This window comes from Daldinia decipiens, assembly GCF_022478715.1.
Source record: "Daldinia decipiens strain CBS 113046 unplaced genomic scaffold F4813scaffold_18, whole genome shotgun sequence".
Classification (NCBI taxonomy): Eukaryota; Fungi; Ascomycota; class Sordariomycetes; order Xylariales; family Hypoxylaceae; genus Daldinia; species Daldinia decipiens.
The window spans coordinates 340004-356156 of NW_026054561.1; the positions used below are offsets into that span (position 1 = coordinate 340004).

The 16153-nt window shown below is 47.1% G+C and overlaps 6 protein-coding genes across 6 annotated transcripts; 5 read left to right on the top strand and 1 right to left on the bottom strand.

Annotated features, from left to right (window-relative positions):
- The first annotated feature begins 153 nt into the window (after window positions 1-153).
- F4813DRAFT_84514 (MFS general substrate transporter) lies at window positions 154-2696 on the top strand. The gene is made up of 6 exons (XM_049248953.1): window positions 154-802; window positions 871-1216; window positions 1304-1376; window positions 1431-1586; window positions 1648-1971; window positions 2024-2696. Exons 1-6 carry the CDS (start codon window positions 520-522, stop codon window positions 2645-2647), a joined length of 1806 nt encoding a protein of 601 aa, XP_049099226.1. The 5' UTR covers window positions 154-519; the 3' UTR covers window positions 2648-2696.
- A 218-nt stretch (window positions 2697-2914) lies between these two features.
- Window positions 2915-4694, top strand: F4813DRAFT_360894 (arad-like aldolase/epimerase). Its single transcript, XM_049243456.1, has 4 exons — window positions 2915-3429; window positions 3482-4039; window positions 4146-4415; window positions 4512-4694. The coding sequence occupies exons 1-3, from the start codon at window positions 3123-3125 to the stop codon at window positions 4190-4192; spliced, it is 912 nt and encodes a 303-aa protein (XP_049099227.1). The 5' UTR covers window positions 2915-3122; the 3' UTR covers window positions 4193-4415; window positions 4512-4694.
- Window positions 4695-4916: 222 nt separating this feature from the next.
- Window positions 4917-6161, top strand: F4813DRAFT_389849 (uncharacterized protein; the record flags this gene model as incomplete). Its single annotated transcript, XM_049246919.1, has 3 exons — window positions 4917-5185; window positions 5250-5972; window positions 6038-6161. 3 exons carry the CDS (start codon window positions 4917-4919, stop codon window positions 6159-6161), a joined length of 1116 nt encoding a protein of 371 aa, XP_049099228.1.
- A 426-nt stretch (window positions 6162-6587) lies between these two features.
- On the bottom strand, window positions 6588-7266 carry F4813DRAFT_389850 (uncharacterized protein; the record flags this gene model as incomplete). The annotated part of the gene is made up of 2 exons (XM_049246920.1): window positions 6588-6999; window positions 7073-7266. The coding sequence occupies 2 exons, from the start codon at window positions 7264-7266 to the stop codon at window positions 6588-6590; spliced, it is 606 nt and encodes a 201-aa protein (XP_049099229.1).
- Window positions 7267-11497: 4231 nt separating this feature from the next.
- F4813DRAFT_84610 (uncharacterized protein) lies at window positions 11498-13077 on the top strand. Its single transcript, XM_049248954.1, has 4 exons — window positions 11498-11815; window positions 11870-12374; window positions 12424-12492; window positions 12605-13077. Exons 1-4 carry the CDS (start codon window positions 11659-11661, stop codon window positions 13020-13022), a joined length of 1149 nt encoding a protein of 382 aa, XP_049099230.1. The 5' UTR covers window positions 11498-11658; the 3' UTR covers window positions 13023-13077.
- A 620-nt stretch (window positions 13078-13697) lies between these two features.
- F4813DRAFT_360900 (Formyltransferase) lies at window positions 13698-15990 on the top strand. The gene is made up of 4 exons (XM_049243457.1): window positions 13698-13892; window positions 13945-14525; window positions 14622-14692; window positions 14794-15990. Exons 2-4 carry the CDS (start codon window positions 14102-14104, stop codon window positions 15802-15804), a joined length of 1506 nt encoding a protein of 501 aa, XP_049099231.1. The 5' UTR covers window positions 13698-13892; window positions 13945-14101; the 3' UTR covers window positions 15805-15990.
- Window positions 15991-16153: the final 163 nt, after the last annotated feature.

The following is a 16153-nucleotide window of genomic DNA, read 5'->3' on the forward strand; positions in this document are numbered from 1 at the left end:
AATTTATCAACACTGACATATGGGGACCGAGTCCGTAAAGCAAATCCTTATTGGCTAATATGTTCCAATAGCAATTCCGATCTAAAATCAACCACCAGATATTAAAAAGGAGAATTATCCTAGTAGCGCCGGGGTAAATTAATTATTCAAAGGCCGAGCCATATGCATATAAAACCTTACATGCGCTAAGCAGAACGGAATACTACCAGCTTCGGATACGACCAGCACTGGAACATGACTTACATATTATGAGCTTACCAATCACCTAATCCGTAACAGGCATCTGGGTGATGTCTTCCATCTTAGTTTCTATCTATGGTGCAATATCATTCAACGCTCTCATTTTATTTATATTTTTACATAAGCCTTATTTTTATTCTTAGGTATTTGCCTAATTTACCTAATTTTCCCTATTATATTAGACTTGAATAGAGGAAGCATAAACGAGAGATCGTCGTGTTGACACCTTGGTATCGTGGATATTGTGGGTCCGAGAGCCCTGATATTCTTGAAGCCATCATGAGCCCTCAACCTGAGTCTTCCAGTGGCTCTCTCTTCAAGACTGGCCCGGGAGAGCTTGTCGATTCTAAGGATTGGCCCTCAGTAGATGATTCTGCCACGGAGGAGACACCGCTCCTGCGCTCCGAGTCGAGTTCTCCGGCCGCGGGCAGTGTATCATCTGCCACCTCTGAACACTCGCAAGATGAAGACTTTCCTGACTTGGACACCCCGAACCAGAGGGTTAGTCGGGCACGAGGCTTAGCTATCATACTTAGCGTCTACCTTCTGATCTTCTTACAAGGTAGGCTCGACTTCAAGCCCCTGTTCGTCAGTAATTACTTGCTTAATACTAACGCTGTTAATAAATAGCAACCAACATGTCGGGTATTACCATGGCGCAGTCAACGATAGCAGCTGACCTGGACTCGTACGAGAACGCAATGTGGTTCACGACAGCGTTCCTCGTAGCGATGTCCTCGTCGACACCCCTGGTAGGGAAGTTGGCCTCTATCTTTTCGCCTCGTACCATGGTATTATATTCATCTACGCTCTTCGCTGCTGGATGCTTCATAACGTCGCAGGCTCGCTCATTCCCGGTCTTCATCCTGGGGCGACTCGTTACGGGGCTAGGTGCCGGCGGATCTACGGCCTTGGCTATCGTCCTCATTCTCGAGCTAACAACGAAACGAAAGCGAGGATTGTTCGTTGGGCTGCTGTAAGTTGTCATATGGATTACTTCAATTATATCTACTATATATCGATATATATTTAGGGTATAACGGTTTCTAATATTGTTGACTAGGAATGCCGGCTTCACGACGGGTGTTTCATTAGGAGCTGTCTTATCCGGTGCGCTGATATCTGTAACTGGTTGGGTAAGGGTGCCATCTTCCCTGGACTGAAATACACGAACTCACATCGTCATTTAGAGAGTTCTCTTTTGGGTCCAAGTCCCTCCTAGCTTAATCGCTGGGGTCGGAATTTACTTCAGTATCCCGCATACGTTCTCGTCGGGGCAAGGCTCTAAAGACGGTTCGCTATCCACAAAGCTGAAGCGAATCGATTATCCAGGCGCTCTGTTTTTGGTAAGCTTCTAGTTTAAACGCATAGTTACATGTAAATCGACCCTCCGCTAATCTCATGCAGACCGCCACTGTTGTGCTTTTCCTATATGGGCTATCTGGTACTATTCAGGTCGTTCCGCTTATCACCTCGTTGGCGACACTTATCATCTTCGTGTTGATTGAGTACTATGTTGCGGTTGACCCTATTATTCCGATTACTGTCATTCAGAACAGAGGCGCCATATTGACATGTGTTTCCCAACTTGGTTTCATGGCAGCTCGCTGGACGGTGTTGTTCTATGCTCCGATCACAGCACTCGCGGTGCGCGGCTTCACCCCGGCGACCAGTGGTAGTATTCTTATACCCACGAACTTAGGGTTTGGCCTGGGTGGACTTCTTGTTGGCGTAAGTTGTTCTTATCCTTGTTAGCTTTGACAGTTCACTAACGGCGCTCTAGGGACTGCATGTTCGCCGCATTGGGAGCTTCTGGGCTTCTTGCATCATATCTTTCATCCTCTTCGCTGCAAGCCTCTTTGCGCTCTCGCTGGCATCTACTCCAGATATCCCGATTGCGCTATACATCATTACCGTCTTCCTAAACGGCCTCTTCGCTGGTGCAGCGTTAAATTATACACTTGCGCATCTACTGCATCTAACTCTGCCGGATACCCACTATATAGCTACCAGCCTGCTCGGCACATTTAGAGGATTCGCGGGCAGCTTTGGTAGCGCGATCGGTGGTGGCATCTTCTCTAGGACCCTACGAGCGTCCCTCGAAAGAGGATTCAAGTCAATTGATGGCCCTAGCAGTCCTGAAGACCGCAGTGAGCTGATTAGGAAGCTTATCGGCAGTCCAGCGTTGGTATTCAATGGCGGCCTTGGAGCCAAAGAGCAGACAATCGCGGTACAAGGTTACGTTGATGGGCTGAAGATTCTATTCCATGCTGCTGTGGTTCTGTCCATAGTCGTTTCGGTTGTCCAGGCTGCTACGGGGTGGAAGGGTCCAGGAGATAAGATGAAGTCCCGGGAGAGCGGGAGCAGCAATGCTCTACGTGACGAGGTGAGTGAAGATAGACAGTAGTTCAGTAGATAAATTATAGACTTTCCTTATTTAACTCCTAAGTGATAAAATATCCTTGTCAATACCAATATCCGTGCTATATCACTATTAAATAGGGGAGGTGAAGAACTCGGTCGTATTACCCCTCAACTAACCTTCGGATCTGATGTGACGTTCGTACATAGGTACCGAACAACGGACAGTGCAAGCACTGTATGACTTCGTCATTCTATCATTTAGCTACTGTCAGTTTGGAGAAAGAACTCCAACTATATCGTCAACCAAGCTCGCGATTGGTGGGAGATATTGTTCATTACAACTTCCCCGCCAAGCGGAGTTGTATAAGCGATACGGGAGTTGTTTTGCATGAAGGGGTCTTATATAGGTATATTTACTAGGTCCTGTCTATAGTTTATATTATCAAGAAGCTGGTTCTCAGTTCTTATTCTACTTATCACGTAACTACCTGTTAATTGAACAAGTTCATAGCCGCGAAATGTCTACTACAGAGACGATCACCAAGACAATTCCATCCTTCTCCATCGCTGAGATAACCTCGGTTAATGGGTCCAACGGAAAAGAAAGGGTTGAGAACCCTCCCCAAGTCCAAGTCGCCGGTACGACGAAGAGCGGGAAGAAACTAAGCATCAGGACTTATCCCAAGTTCGAGAATCTAGAAGACGAGCGGCTCTATCGGAAACAGCACCTAGCGGCAGCATTCCGGGTCTTCGCCGACCGCGGCTTCGACGAGGGTGTTGCGGGGCACATCTCTGTCCGGGATCCCATTCTAACCGACCATTTCTGTAAGTCAAGTCCCAAGCCCGTAAGAATTCACGTTTCTAACCCTAGTCTTAGGGCTGAACCCGCTCTCGATGCACTTCTCGCTGATCAAGGTGTCCGACCTGATCCTTTGCGACGAAGATGGCAACGTGGTCGAAGGCGACGAGCCCGTGAACGCAGCCGCTTTCGCAATTCATTCACAGATTCACAAGGCGCGGCCGGACGTGCATGCGGCGTGCCACGCGCATAGCGTCCATGGCAAGGCGTTTTCGGTCTTCGGCCGGGAGCTGGAGATGATTACCCAAGATGCCTGTCGCTTCTACAAGAGCCACGGAGTGTACCGGGACTTCAGGGGCGTGGTTCTTGACAGCGAGGAGGGAAGAAGAATCGGAAAGGCCCTTGGAAACGGAAAGGCTGTTATCCTCCAGAACCACGGCCTACTTACTGTTGGCGGTAGTGTCGATGAAGCGGCCTTCTGGTTCATTAGTCTTGAGAGGACTTGCCAGGCTCAATTACTCGCGGATGCAGCTTCGGTTTCGGGACACAAGAAGATTCTCATTGACGACGATGAAGCTTCTTATACTTCTCTTCAGGTTGGAGGCCCTGAGAAGGGATGGCTTGCTTTTCAGCCATGTAAGATTTTACACCCGTCCACGCTCAACCCCAAAGCTTTACCTCCCCTTTTTTCTTTTTCCACAGCACCATGATATCAGTAGAGATTATCTCTAACATGTGCCAGATTATGATGAGCAGCTTGCAAAAACGAAAGGCGAATTTTTAAATTAATACTCTGGCGCTTCTCATCTTCTAGCTAGGTACCTACTTATGTAGTGCCAGTCTACAAAAATGGATAACTACGGGGGAAGATCACAACGGCTTGTGTTTCCTATTTACACCTTACCTATTGAGAAAGCTTTCATGGAAAGGTAACTGCCTATTCATAATTGATACTGTACACAGACCTAGCTATGCGGTGGCTTAGCTCTACATTCTCTTTCATATGACCTAGGTACGTGTAGTCACACGCGTATAACTACCTACCTACCTACCTACCTCCTATATAGGTCTGTACCTCAAATACGTAGCTTATACCAATGTCTCATAGCTCCTACTGAAGCGAAAAAGAAATACGCAAATTTGACCAAGTGTTTAGATTGCTATGAGCATGTGTTCATACAGTTCATCCCTTGTGGTATCATGAGCTGTCATTATGACTTGTCTACCTACCTATGTATAACGTTGCTTAGCAACGCCGCCGGCTCCCATGCCATAAATACAATCACTATCCTCATATTCTAGCATTTATGGAGCTAAGGCTTTCCGATCAAAAGAGAGATCAAAATCCGACCAAGTCATCCAAACCCGATTGAATCTTTCGTTCACCCTAAAGCGCTCAGTTCGAAACTATAGATCGAAACTCTTAGCCCACTCTCAAAAATATCGGGTTTGTTCTAAACCATTGTCATTAGTTTCTCTCATCATATCCCATTTCTATATCCTTCCCTCCAAGATGGCAGGAAAACAGGAGCAGGCGGAAAATGCTACAATCAAAGCCAAGGTATCTAACGATATCGTAGAAATGTACAACAGAAACATCCCGCTATTCACAAAAGAGAGTATGCTACAAATCGCCATGCAGCTTGAAAAGTACAGAGACTATGAGCTAGAATGTATTCAGCTCCACCTCACTAATATGAAGGGAGAAGATGTCGAAATTACCCTCGACCCAAACAAGCCGCCAGTTTGGGTAGATAGGCGGTGCAACCATGGTTACAAACGGTAACAACTTTATAAAATTACTTTTTCTTTTCCAATTGGAAGTTATATACTAACTTCTCACAAGTGTTGGCCCGTACATATACTACCGTTCAATACAAAACATCCTCGCTCAGGAAGACATGATAGCTCCCGACCCCCAGAAAGCTTGTCTCGGAATAGGGGTTACGTGGCCAGGCCCATGCCCAGCGGTACACCGCTACAAGATGCCTTCACTCGATGCAACTCTATCCGCCGTCTTCTCTACAGCGGAGCTAGGTCAAGTATTCAACAGCGTGAGACAGCAGTGGGAGACGAGCGAACAGTACAACCAGCTCAAAAAGCTACTCAAGTCGAAAAGAACCCAGTTATCCAGCGTCAAGAAAGTCGTTGCTTTCGCCCTGGGCACGCTAACCAATGGCTCGAGGATTTCAAACCCGTCGATGGTCCAGCACGCGCTTGTCCTCAGTCTCCAGCAGATGCTGTCGAAGACGAAAGGGGGCGACAACAGGATCTCCGGGATATTCCAGGCCATTAAGGGCTCCTTGTCGAAGAGCAAGGCGGCTGGGCCTCCAATCCCGTGTTTTGCGCAAGATCCGGCTTATTTGCCCCGAGACAAGACGGTCTTGTCGGAGGCAGGAATCACGGTTATAGAGGACCCTTGGGCGTTTTTGGAAGTGGACCATACGAGTCTCGTGGTGTCTGTTGATCCTAACATTCCCGTGCGACAGATCATCGCTGATATCGCACGTCCTGCGGCCATTATCCAACACAGAATGATGGAGATGAATGGGCCAAAATCCCTAGCTTGGTAAGTTTTACTCCTTGCTTTTTCGATATTGGGGAATACTGCTAATCGCTTACAAATACTTGTAGTGCTGATCACTCATCCACGCGAGTCCAACGGATGCTGGAAGATGAGTACGACGAGGAACATATGGCATATCATGAGTCTTTGCACGATGTTGTCATGTACATCAGAAAGCCCATCCGCGAGTAAAAATCATGTAACCAACTTTTTAGTTCATTTTAAACTAGGTACCTACCTAGGTAGCTATAGCTATTTCCATTAGAGCTAATTACTCCATGTCGCTAGGTATATCTCAAAGCCAACAACCGCATATACATGCCTATTCTGTCGTATCATAATAACCTAACCCACGCTCTCAAAAGGGGAAAATACCTAGTCCCTGAAAACCACTCATCCCCCAAAAAGGAAAAACAAGACCGAATTCTCGACGGTTATAAAATTGTACGGAACTCCAAATCTAAGCGCCACGAGAATAGGTATCAATATTTTAAAGAGCGTGGTGATACTTTTCCGCAATCTCGACCTTTTTTTAATTTTTTTTTTCTTTTTAGAAATCGCCGCTCGCCACCTCCTGAAGCAGCAGCTAGCGGGGCCGTCCGCGCCCCGGCCTGGTTTTCAATCATCGTCACCGCAGCAGATCTTGTTGATCCAATACGCGCAGCAGCCGCAGGGTTCTCTGGCGCAGTTTCCCGTGTCCCCGCCACGGAACGTGAATTCGCTGGTCTCGCTCCCATCCGGTCCGGCTTGGGTGGCTCTAGGTTTACCCCGTAGCACGAGGTCCGCCTGCCACCTTTGCGGCTGTGGCCCCTGGGTCGAGCTCTGCTCCTGTTGGTTATCCTGGCCGGTTCGTTTGGTGATGGTCTTCTTGGTAGCAGCCGGCTTGGCCGGTTCTGGCTGATCGGCGTGGGACTCTCCAGTCATCGGAACCAGCGGGATGTCCTCGTACTCCGGCTCGCTACTCTTGCTGCCCCTTTGAGCTGCCGGGATATTCGATCCTGACTTGTCAGAGCCGTGTTGACACAAGCTGCTAGGACGGTTATTAGAGAGATATAGAGCTTCACGGATGCTTGATGATGATGATGGGGCTAAGGATAACGCACCCAAACAATCTTTGCATACGCTTAGAGCCGCTGGCATTCCCGCAGCTCCGGCTTCTGACATTTCCGGTGTTATCACCTTCAGAGGCATTTTCGTGTTGGGGTGCGCTGCTGCTATCTTGAGCGAGGCTCCCATGTTGGGGCTCGGCAGTCATCGGGAGATGAGGTTGAGGTTCTTTTCCAACGGTGCGATCCATTTTTGCCGTGATATTACGTAGGTGGTATAAATTAAACGATAGACTGTGCTGTGTGTTATTCGGCAATATTCGACGGGATACTTGATGCTTGGGTCCAAAATTAAATGATAGTCAGCTAGATAATTCGTCAATGTTGTAAGACGTAAGAGAGAGGAGAGAGATTTTGTAGGCAGAAGCCTCTCCTCCCTCTCTTTCTTGCCCTGGCTCGGCCATAGTTTCCATCCGCGAGCGAGTGAATAAGGAAGCCATGGTGAAGATATTCGTTTTATACTCGATATCAGGTAGGAAACATCCGACGTCCAACGCGTTAGGCAGGTATACCTAATGATATAACTAATGACGTGTATCCCCAGTGGTGCGTCCCGTTGAGTTCATTTCTGTTAGCGACCCTGGGATTCGAGGTAGCCAGCTGAGACCAACGTTTCACGAAATGCTGGCATACATGTAATCACACACACCATGATCCTCTATTAACTCACCATATTCACAATCAATACGAAAAGTAAGCGGGAGCGTATGAGTCGATAGGAGTCGTATAAGTAAATTAATGCTTGACCTAAGCGTTTCGCTGCGAGGCCTTAGAAATGGGCCAACGGCATAAACCAATATGCTCATCACGCCGGTTTCAATATTAAGCGCTGGTGATGCGGCATGAATACTCTTCATTTCCAAGTAAGCGCTAAGCCCATGATACGATTCACCTCACCGAAACCGCCGTGGCTAATGATTATTTGCATTTAAGCTTCAACTGATTGAACGATAGGAGCAGTTAATTTTAAGAATTCCTTTCCCGAGTTTGTCGTGGCTTTCTTCCATTTCGTGTAAGTGCTTGCGCGTATTGCTTAAGCCTTTTAAGGCTCATTTCAAAAACCGCGCCGCATTTCTTACACACCTCAGGCACTTCATTAATGCACTTTCAACATATGCACCGGATATTACATTGTAGGAAATGACTAGATATTTTGCTCAACTCTACTGCAGGTTCCCAACGGGGATATCTTCATGAGCTCATAGATTGCCGAAGTAGTTTACCGCTTTTCAAGTTTCGATGTCCTACTTATACCTATACCTCTTCCCAAAAATAGTTTAATCACCATATCTTCATCAGCCTTGTCTACGGATAGTGCTTATTCGTTGATATGTTACTGACATTACACTTTGCTGGGGCTAGTAATTGGTAAGTTATATAATATATAAATATGGTATCCATGAAGACTTCTTAGGGTCTTATATTCAACCTATTTCCGTTATCATCTTCAAAGTTAAGTGTGTATTCTAGCATCCGCTTGTGTTTACCTTAACATGATGACTAGGATTGTCTGACACTATCATCTCCTATAAAAGGGGTGTAGTACAGGGTTGTGACTAATAGAGACAGTATTGTGGAAAATCCCGTCTCTCCCGATATATTGTTCCTAGAGCATGACTATGATGCCTTATTCCAGCCATTCGGCGTTGATTTCCGAGTCTTACAGTTTCTAGGTAGGTAGCTGACTACAGTAGGTGATATTATGACTCTAGGTTGGAGATTTTATCCATTGTATCTACCTAGTTACCTTAACGAGCACCATTTGACAAGCATTTTGCGAGTATTATGTTTGTACCTTATTGTTACGATTAAAACTTGTTAGTCATTCAAGTATATTTCTTTCTCTATGAGTGATGATAAAATTATAAGCACAGTAACATTTCTATTAAACATTAATAAATACTATAAAATATGCCTATCTAAGTACTTGATGCATGTTACCGTACAGCCCCTTTTAACCAATAGCAACCCATTTTATTTAACATCCATTAAGCGAGTCTTATATCTATGGTCGAAAACTAGGCAACACTTGAGAAAACATAGGGCAGATGTAGAATATACCTAGGTGTCTAGCGATTATAGTATATTACAACACGGCATTAAGCAGCTTAAAGGCTAAGTGCCACTATAGCCTTACTTTACAAGTAGTAACGTACCAGTGTTCTTAAGAGGCTCTTATAAGCTCACCCACCAAATTAAAAGTGATATTAGTGAGTTTTCCATGAACACTGACTTCAGCTATCAGATATGTAAGGAACATAAGCTGTAGTCTAAGAGTCCAATCAAACCATAAACATACCTTTTCTACCTTATGTGTAAATGGCATGACATGACATGTATCATAAGTTATAAGATATAATAAACGAAACCTCGTTCATTATATTAAGTTCTGAGTCATCTGAGCGGCTATCGTGACGTAATACATACCCGGTTGGCTAGTTGAGGGACTTGAAGTTGGGCAGATCTATTTTCAGATACTCTAGAAAAGAAGGGAGATGAAGATGCAAAAGCATGAAGATAACGGAGCTCATCCTACCGCATCTTAGCGTAATCATTATGATGATTTAATGCACATGGTTAAAATAAATAGAAGAGCGTTCTGATATAAGCCAGTTGATTCGTCTCGCACGGCGAAGGATCAAGGTTAGCGAATAGACAACCAGATAAATGATCTGGGATATGTAAATGGTGACACCGTTGGGTAGCATTGGCGGTTCGCTACGCGGGCAAAGGAATATACTGGTTCCGCCGTCAGCCCGGCTCGGTCCCGGCGATTTGAAACCATTTATTAAGCTGGAGAATCTGCAAGGCCGGCAGTTTGGGGGAACACGGGGGGTCACGCACATGGTAGTATTGTATAGCTTGTTACTAATCTTAGTTTACCTGCTTGGGTCTCCTATTGAGGTGCGTCTGTGGGATTCTGGGGATGCAATGACTACCTACCTACCTGTCTCCTATGATACTTTGATGTTTGATGATAGCAAATGCTACACAACTGTGCTCCTTTTAAAACCTCGTGAATTGAAAATATAACATTTCTTAAAATACTGAAACGTACTTTATATCCAGCTACTAAAACAGTAGACTTAAATGTGTATCCCGGCTGTGCTGCTATATTTGTACTTCGGCTCCGTTATCTGATACCATATAGGGGTTGATCTTTCAATATTGGTTACCTAACGATAGGATATTTACTACGAGCATTATTAAATGTACTAATTACCTGGGCAGCGCAGAGCTTTGTAATACCTCCGGGGAAATTAAATCGGCCATAGATGAAGAAGTGACGTTATTGGAGAAATGCTGTCTTACGTTCGGAATGTTATACGACTTATTGAACATGGCTTATGGCGGTCTGGGCGGTGAGGGTATATGATATATTCATTAAGAGCCACAGGCGAACTGCTGGATCATGATCAATACCTGTCTTATTCAAACACTCCAAAACCCATGTCTACCTATATCACACACACACACACACACACACACACACACACACACATGTTCCGTAGTATTGTGCCCTTCCCCTCACGTGTGACACGCAACGGCTACACCGGTTCGCACGTATTGGATGTTACCCAAATTATAACAAGCCACTAGAAAGAACTGATATATTTATGACAATCTCCCAATCACAGGGCCCATCCTAGTTGATGACTCTGTGAAGTTACACAAAAAAGAAAAAAAAAAAAAAGCGAAAAGGCGTCTCTCCGCCACCTCTCTAGGTAACTTACGCATTGCCACAAGTATTTATCAGATACATGATTAAACCCTTCTTGCGAATAGGTAAGCCTACCTTAGGTAGATATGTACCTACTTCTCCGTTTAAAGGAACCCATGCGATTGGGCAGAAAGATGAACGAGCCCTTCTAGCCCGGTCCTACGAAACAAATATGGCCTACGTGATGATGATTCGGCAAAACATAAAAAACTTGGAGTCTTCAAGAGATCGACCGAGAAGGATTTCTAGACGGACTCGATAGACTGTTTTTTTATGTAGCATCTGCGACCACGATTCTCACCACCCAGCCCATGTGTGTAGGTACGCATCGGCACATGTCTCAACGATCTGACGGCACGAAGCGGCGGTACCCAGATGTAACGCACCCCCCGTCTACCAGCAGTTCGGTACTCCCGCGGAACAAGTGGCGACGTGAGCAAGTCATGCTTGCGCGCTGCAGTCCGCGACGCGGTAATGCACATCTTTGCCCTATGCCGTAACACTTCCCGCGCATTGACCCTACCACACCTACCCGCCATACCTCTCCGACCGACTGACACGCATTTAAAGCGAGAAGGAATCCTTCAGCATAGGTAGGTACATGCAGTTTTCCGAACGGGATGGGAGAGGCTGCGTCGATCGCATTGGTTCCCGCCTCGCTCGATGTGACTTCGCCGACCTGTTAGGCGGAGGCTGACTGAAGCAGCGAGATCTGTAAGAATTTTTTATAACTTCAGCCCGGGCTGCTGTCTCCCCTTTGCCTGTCTGATTTCTATTCGATCCGCTTTTCTTACCTTGTCTTCGATGCGAAGTCAGCCGGTCAGTCACCTATGCCTATATTTCTGTTAGGGGTCGAGTCAGGATGAGCGAGAACGCAGTGGTGCCGGTGCTGCCCGCCGAGAATGGCATACACGTATGGAGGACGGCTATAGTGATGCCTTTCATCACTTTTATGTTTGTGGTCGCGCGATTCTATTGTAGGATCTACATAGTAAGACGACCATGGGCTATCGATGACTGTAGGTCTTGTCTCTCCGACATTCAACTGGGATTTCTCTTATTAGTTGGAATAGATGTCGTGGCAGCGACGATGGTCAGTGTTATCGTCCACGCTATACTCATGGGCGTCGCTACTCATCACGGTATGGGCCTGCACATATGGCAATTTACGCCGGAGCTGAACTCGGAATACTATCTCTGGATCGGCATCTCCTCGGAATTCTACGTGGCGAGTCTAGCCGGCTTTAAGTGCGCTCTACTCCTGCTCTATCTGCAGCTCTTCGGCATCAATCAGAAGTTCAGAATAGCATGCTATCTCACCATGTTTTACACGCTTGGCTATCTGACTTGCAACGCCCTTACCGAGTTTTTTGGTTGCCATCCTATAGCGAAGAAATGGGATGACGACCTTCCCGGATGGTGTATCAACAGAGTTGTTGTGAATATAATTTACGGAGCGGGCCACATGACGAGCGACCTCATTATCGGTATCCTACCCCTAGTAATGGTATGGAGGCTACAGTTCCGAACGACAAGGCAGAAGATTGGGCTCAGCCTCGTACTTAGCTGCGGTCTTGTGTGAGTGAATTATGATGCCCCTTATAAAATGTCGCTGATGGTTAGATAGTGCCTGGGCTGTGGCCTGTATCCGCTGGGCATTCTCGACATACGACTCGTTATCATATGACCGGCCCTGGTACGAATCCAACGTTTTCCATTGACCCCCCAATTTCACTTCCTGCTTCTCCAGTCTTATTGATATACCAGACCACAATACGCCTGATCACTGCTAACAGGTAGTATTATAGGTGGTCCGGTATCAGTTTCACCTTCTCCATTCTCGAGGTGAACACGGGTCTTATTTGCGCCTGTACAGCGACATTCGGTCCGTTATTCAACAGCTTCTCTTCACAACTTAGATCATGGTCCGATCGAGCGACAACGAATTTGCACAATAGCTCCCAAAAAGCAACGGCGAGCTGGCGTAGTTCTCGACACGACAGGGTCCAGTCTACTTGGAGGCACAACAGTCTCTCCGGCGACCTACCCCTGATGCCATCTATTGCCCATACAAAAGGCCACAGCAATAGCTTGGAGGATGGTTCATACCGCATGGAGCCCGTTGTCACTTCAAATACGATACCACCATCAAGTGCCAAGTCAGACGACGAATTTGCTCAGTTTGATCCCCAGGGGCTACAAGCGCTCGATGGGAAGATGGTGTAAAAGACCAAACATCACACACAGTATCACTTGACCACGACCATATTCAGCGACCTGGTCTTATGTTTTTTTTGAAATGGATTTCTCATGTAGGTTAATGTATGAGAACTCCTTAGACCGAGTAAAGGGGTTGGAAAGTTTCAACGACATAGCTCCTCATCGTGATCACTCCCCCTTCTCTCGAAACAGGGCTAGGGAGCTGCGACACCGTTCTGCGCTTCGCCTTAACGCTTCGATGCGGTGTGATATAGCCAAGTCGGGCCGGGCCGTCGTCGCCATTCATATGGCACACCGTCAATTATTTTTAGGCCACTCAATCGGAATGGTGCAGTGAGGACTAGGTTAGGGATGGGCTTGGAGGCGCTTATGGTAAGGAATCATATCGTCAATTCTATGGATGCCCCTTTGTGTTAGTGGGTTAGGGCGGTAAATTTGGATTTAAAAGATACTTTAGTTACACATAGTAAAATAGTAATGGATAATATTACGGTCAATACATATCCTCATGAGTTGAAGAAAGTTGTAATTGCTTATGTTGCAGAGTGAAATTTGCCATTTTAACGATTTGAATGGACGGTGCGGAACGGTGCGGAACGGTGCGTACGGAAACGAAAACGTGCTATATTAATAAAACGCCAACTTAAATAGTAATTAAGATCCCGTACAGAACGGTACATGTTACGGAACATGTACTGTGCATGCCAAGACTTTTCATCGTTAAGCTCTTTTCTCACAACTTATAATTTTCAGTTAACCCGAGCTCATTAACCTAACCACCACGATACACAACTGCTTAATTATAAGATTCTCACTTGTTTAAGAGGGTAATGCAACCTAAATAGTCCAAGGTGTTTAATAATTCACCAAAAATACGTATATTTTCCTATTCTATATGTTGCATCCAAGTCTTACTAACATCTCATAGCTCACTCCTGGATCGTAGCTTCAGGCTTATATGGATGAAGGGAAATAAGTATCCCGGTGGTGCATTTGCTGTTTGACTCTAGTATTCCGTACACTTTCAACTCTTCAACCAAAGTAGGGGGAAATATTAGGGAGACGTATCAGCCGGAGATATTGAAATGCGGCCACTGCTGCGACAAGTCGCCGCGGCGCCTTTCCGTTCTAAACCATGCCACGAGCTGTCAAGGACACAGGAACTCGATGTCCTACTACTACGGTCTAGCAATGCGCTCATCTTCCAACCCGCAATGCGGAGGCCGACCCAGCTATCGAGGATATGTAATGTCTGTCGCCAAATACGGCGGTACACCAGCAACACTACAACTACCACCAACCCACTAAAAGAGGAGGAGGCGAAGGAGAGAAAGGCGAAAACGTCAGATCCTCTACGCATCCTATTCTGCGGCTCCGATGAATTCAGCTGTGCCTCCCTCGAAACGCTGCATCAGGAGCATATACGCAACCCGGCGCTCATCCAGTCCATCGACGTCGTGGTCCGGCCGGGTAAGCGCACGGGGAGGAAAAACAAATTCATCCAGCATCGTAGGTTACCTACCATCTCTCTATTCTCATACCTATTTCAGTAGATACGGTCCAGCACAACAAGATCATACATATCAACTAAGACGTCTTTGATAGCACCGATTAGAGACCTAGCTACGAGGCTGGGCCTTCCGATCCACGAGAGGGATACTTTTACAGGATGGGATGTGAGTTTAGCATTCATTACCTACATATATACAAACACACCCACCTTCGTCCAATATTCTACATGCATGACATACCTACATCCCATACTTACACATCCCAGATGCCCTCTCACATCAACCTCATAATCGCCGTATCCTTCGGCCTCTTCGTGCCCCCGCGTCTCCTCGGCGCAGCCCAATACGGAGGCCTAAACATCCACCCCTCTCTCCTGCCCGACCTGCGCGGGCCCGCCCCCCTGCAACACGCCCTGCTCGCCGGCCGCACTCACACCGGCATCAGCCTGCAGACCCTCGACCATCAAGCCTTCGACCACGGCTTGATTCTTGCGCGCACGCCGCCCCTGCCGATCCCCCCTGGTGCTGACTACGCGAGCTTACTCGCTTACGCAACGCCCCTGGCCGCGCAGTTATTAGTGCAGGGGCTGAGGGAAGGGCTCCACGTCCCGCCGCTAGAGGAGGCGGCGGAACATAGCCATGGGCCGGAAGAGAGTGGGAGTCAGGATCGAGAGGTGGTGGAATCACGTGGGCACCCAGAAAATCTCCTCCACGCGCCTAAAATCACAAAACAAGACCGCCAGCTCCGAGTCAGCACTCTACCGCACTTATGGCGCCGGTACCGCGCGCTAGGCCCGCCGTGGTTCTGGGCGCGCGGTCGGCAGCGTATGCGGAAGCAGGGTGTGCGGAAGCGCGTTATTGTTGAGCGAGTTGCTGGCGAAGACGCTACGCTATCGGATGTAGCGCTTACTTTCACCCTTACTGCAGATGCGAGCTCCACGTCTGGTTTTAGTATAGATGAGAAGCAGAAGAAGACGCTGGTCCTTGATGCGGCTGCGTATGCTGCTGCAAGTGGAGTCGGGCCTAGTGTACCGCGGTTAGTAGCTTTTGAGCAGGACGATGCCGCTGGTGGCATTGACGGTGAAGGTATTAGTGAGGCGGAAAACAGTGCCGAGCAAACTCATCTCGTGCTGTGGTTTCCCGAGGGAGATAGCGAAGTGTGTTACTTAGGACCCTACCGCATCGAGATGGTAAACGTTGAGGGCGACAGGCCAAGGCCGCCGGCGCGGGCGCTGAAGAAATTCCTTGTCCCAGTGGAGTTACCTGAGATTGAATGACGGAAGACGAGTACGGGTTAGTAAGGAGGAGTGGTTGTGAGTAAGGAAAGCTTGTTGATAGTAGCGCTTGGGAACCTGTATAGTATCAAGCAAATCACATGGCAGAACGGGGAACAAATAAAATAGAGATTTATTAGTACACGACAAATAGTCTAGTTCCTTGTAGAACTAATGTCGACACATAGTAATACATTAGTGATAGGTTCTTTCCATCAAATCACCATCATGACAGTTGCGCCGCCCGCCGAATATTGTCCCGGTACATGAGGTAGCTAACACGGAAGGAGACGTACTCATGTCTCATAAACCCGCCAAAATCCTGTCCCGAGTTCTAGCCAGCTTTACAGCA

Excerpts from the sequence above, each read along its gene's own strand:
- F4813DRAFT_84514 (XM_049248953.1), top strand. The coding sequence starts at position 520 with ATGAGCCCTCAACCTGAGTCTTCCAGTGGCTCTCTCTTCAAGACTGGC. Across the intron at positions 1,377-1,430 it reads TGATATCTGTAACTGGTTGG|AGAGTTCTCTTTTGGGTCCA; the intron begins GTAAGGGTGCCA and ends ATCGTCATTTAG. Across the intron at positions 1,587-1,647 it reads ATCCAGGCGCTCTGTTTTTG|ACCGCCACTGTTGTGCTTTT; the intron begins GTAAGCTTCTAG and ends AATCTCATGCAG.
- F4813DRAFT_360894 (XM_049243456.1), top strand. The coding sequence starts at position 3,123 with ATGTCTACTACAGAGACGATCACCAAGACAATTCCATCCTTCTCCATC. Across the intron at positions 3,430-3,481 it reads CATTCTAACCGACCATTTCT|GGCTGAACCCGCTCTCGATG; the intron begins GTAAGTCAAGTC and ends CCCTAGTCTTAG. Across the intron at positions 4,040-4,145 it reads ATGGCTTGCTTTTCAGCCAT|ATTATGATGAGCAGCTTGCA; the intron begins GTAAGATTTTAC and ends AACATGTGCCAG.
- F4813DRAFT_84610 (XM_049248954.1), top strand. The coding sequence starts at position 11,659 with ATGAGCGAGAACGCAGTGGTGCCGGTGCTGCCCGCCGAGAATGGCATA. Across the intron at positions 12,375-12,423 it reads GTACTTAGCTGCGGTCTTGT|TGCCTGGGCTGTGGCCTGTA; the intron begins GTGAGTGAATTA and ends ATGGTTAGATAG. Across the intron at positions 12,493-12,604 it reads TTATCATATGACCGGCCCTG|GTGGTCCGGTATCAGTTTCA; the intron begins GTACGAATCCAA and ends GTAGTATTATAG.
- F4813DRAFT_360900 (XM_049243457.1), top strand. The coding sequence starts at position 14,102 with ATGCGGCCACTGCTGCGACAAGTCGCCGCGGCGCCTTTCCGTTCTAAA. Across the intron at positions 14,526-14,621 it reads AAACAAATTCATCCAGCATC|CACCGATTAGAGACCTAGCT; the intron begins GTAGGTTACCTA and ends CGTCTTTGATAG. Across the intron at positions 14,693-14,793 it reads ATACTTTTACAGGATGGGAT|ATGCCCTCTCACATCAACCT; the intron begins GTGAGTTTAGCA and ends TACACATCCCAG.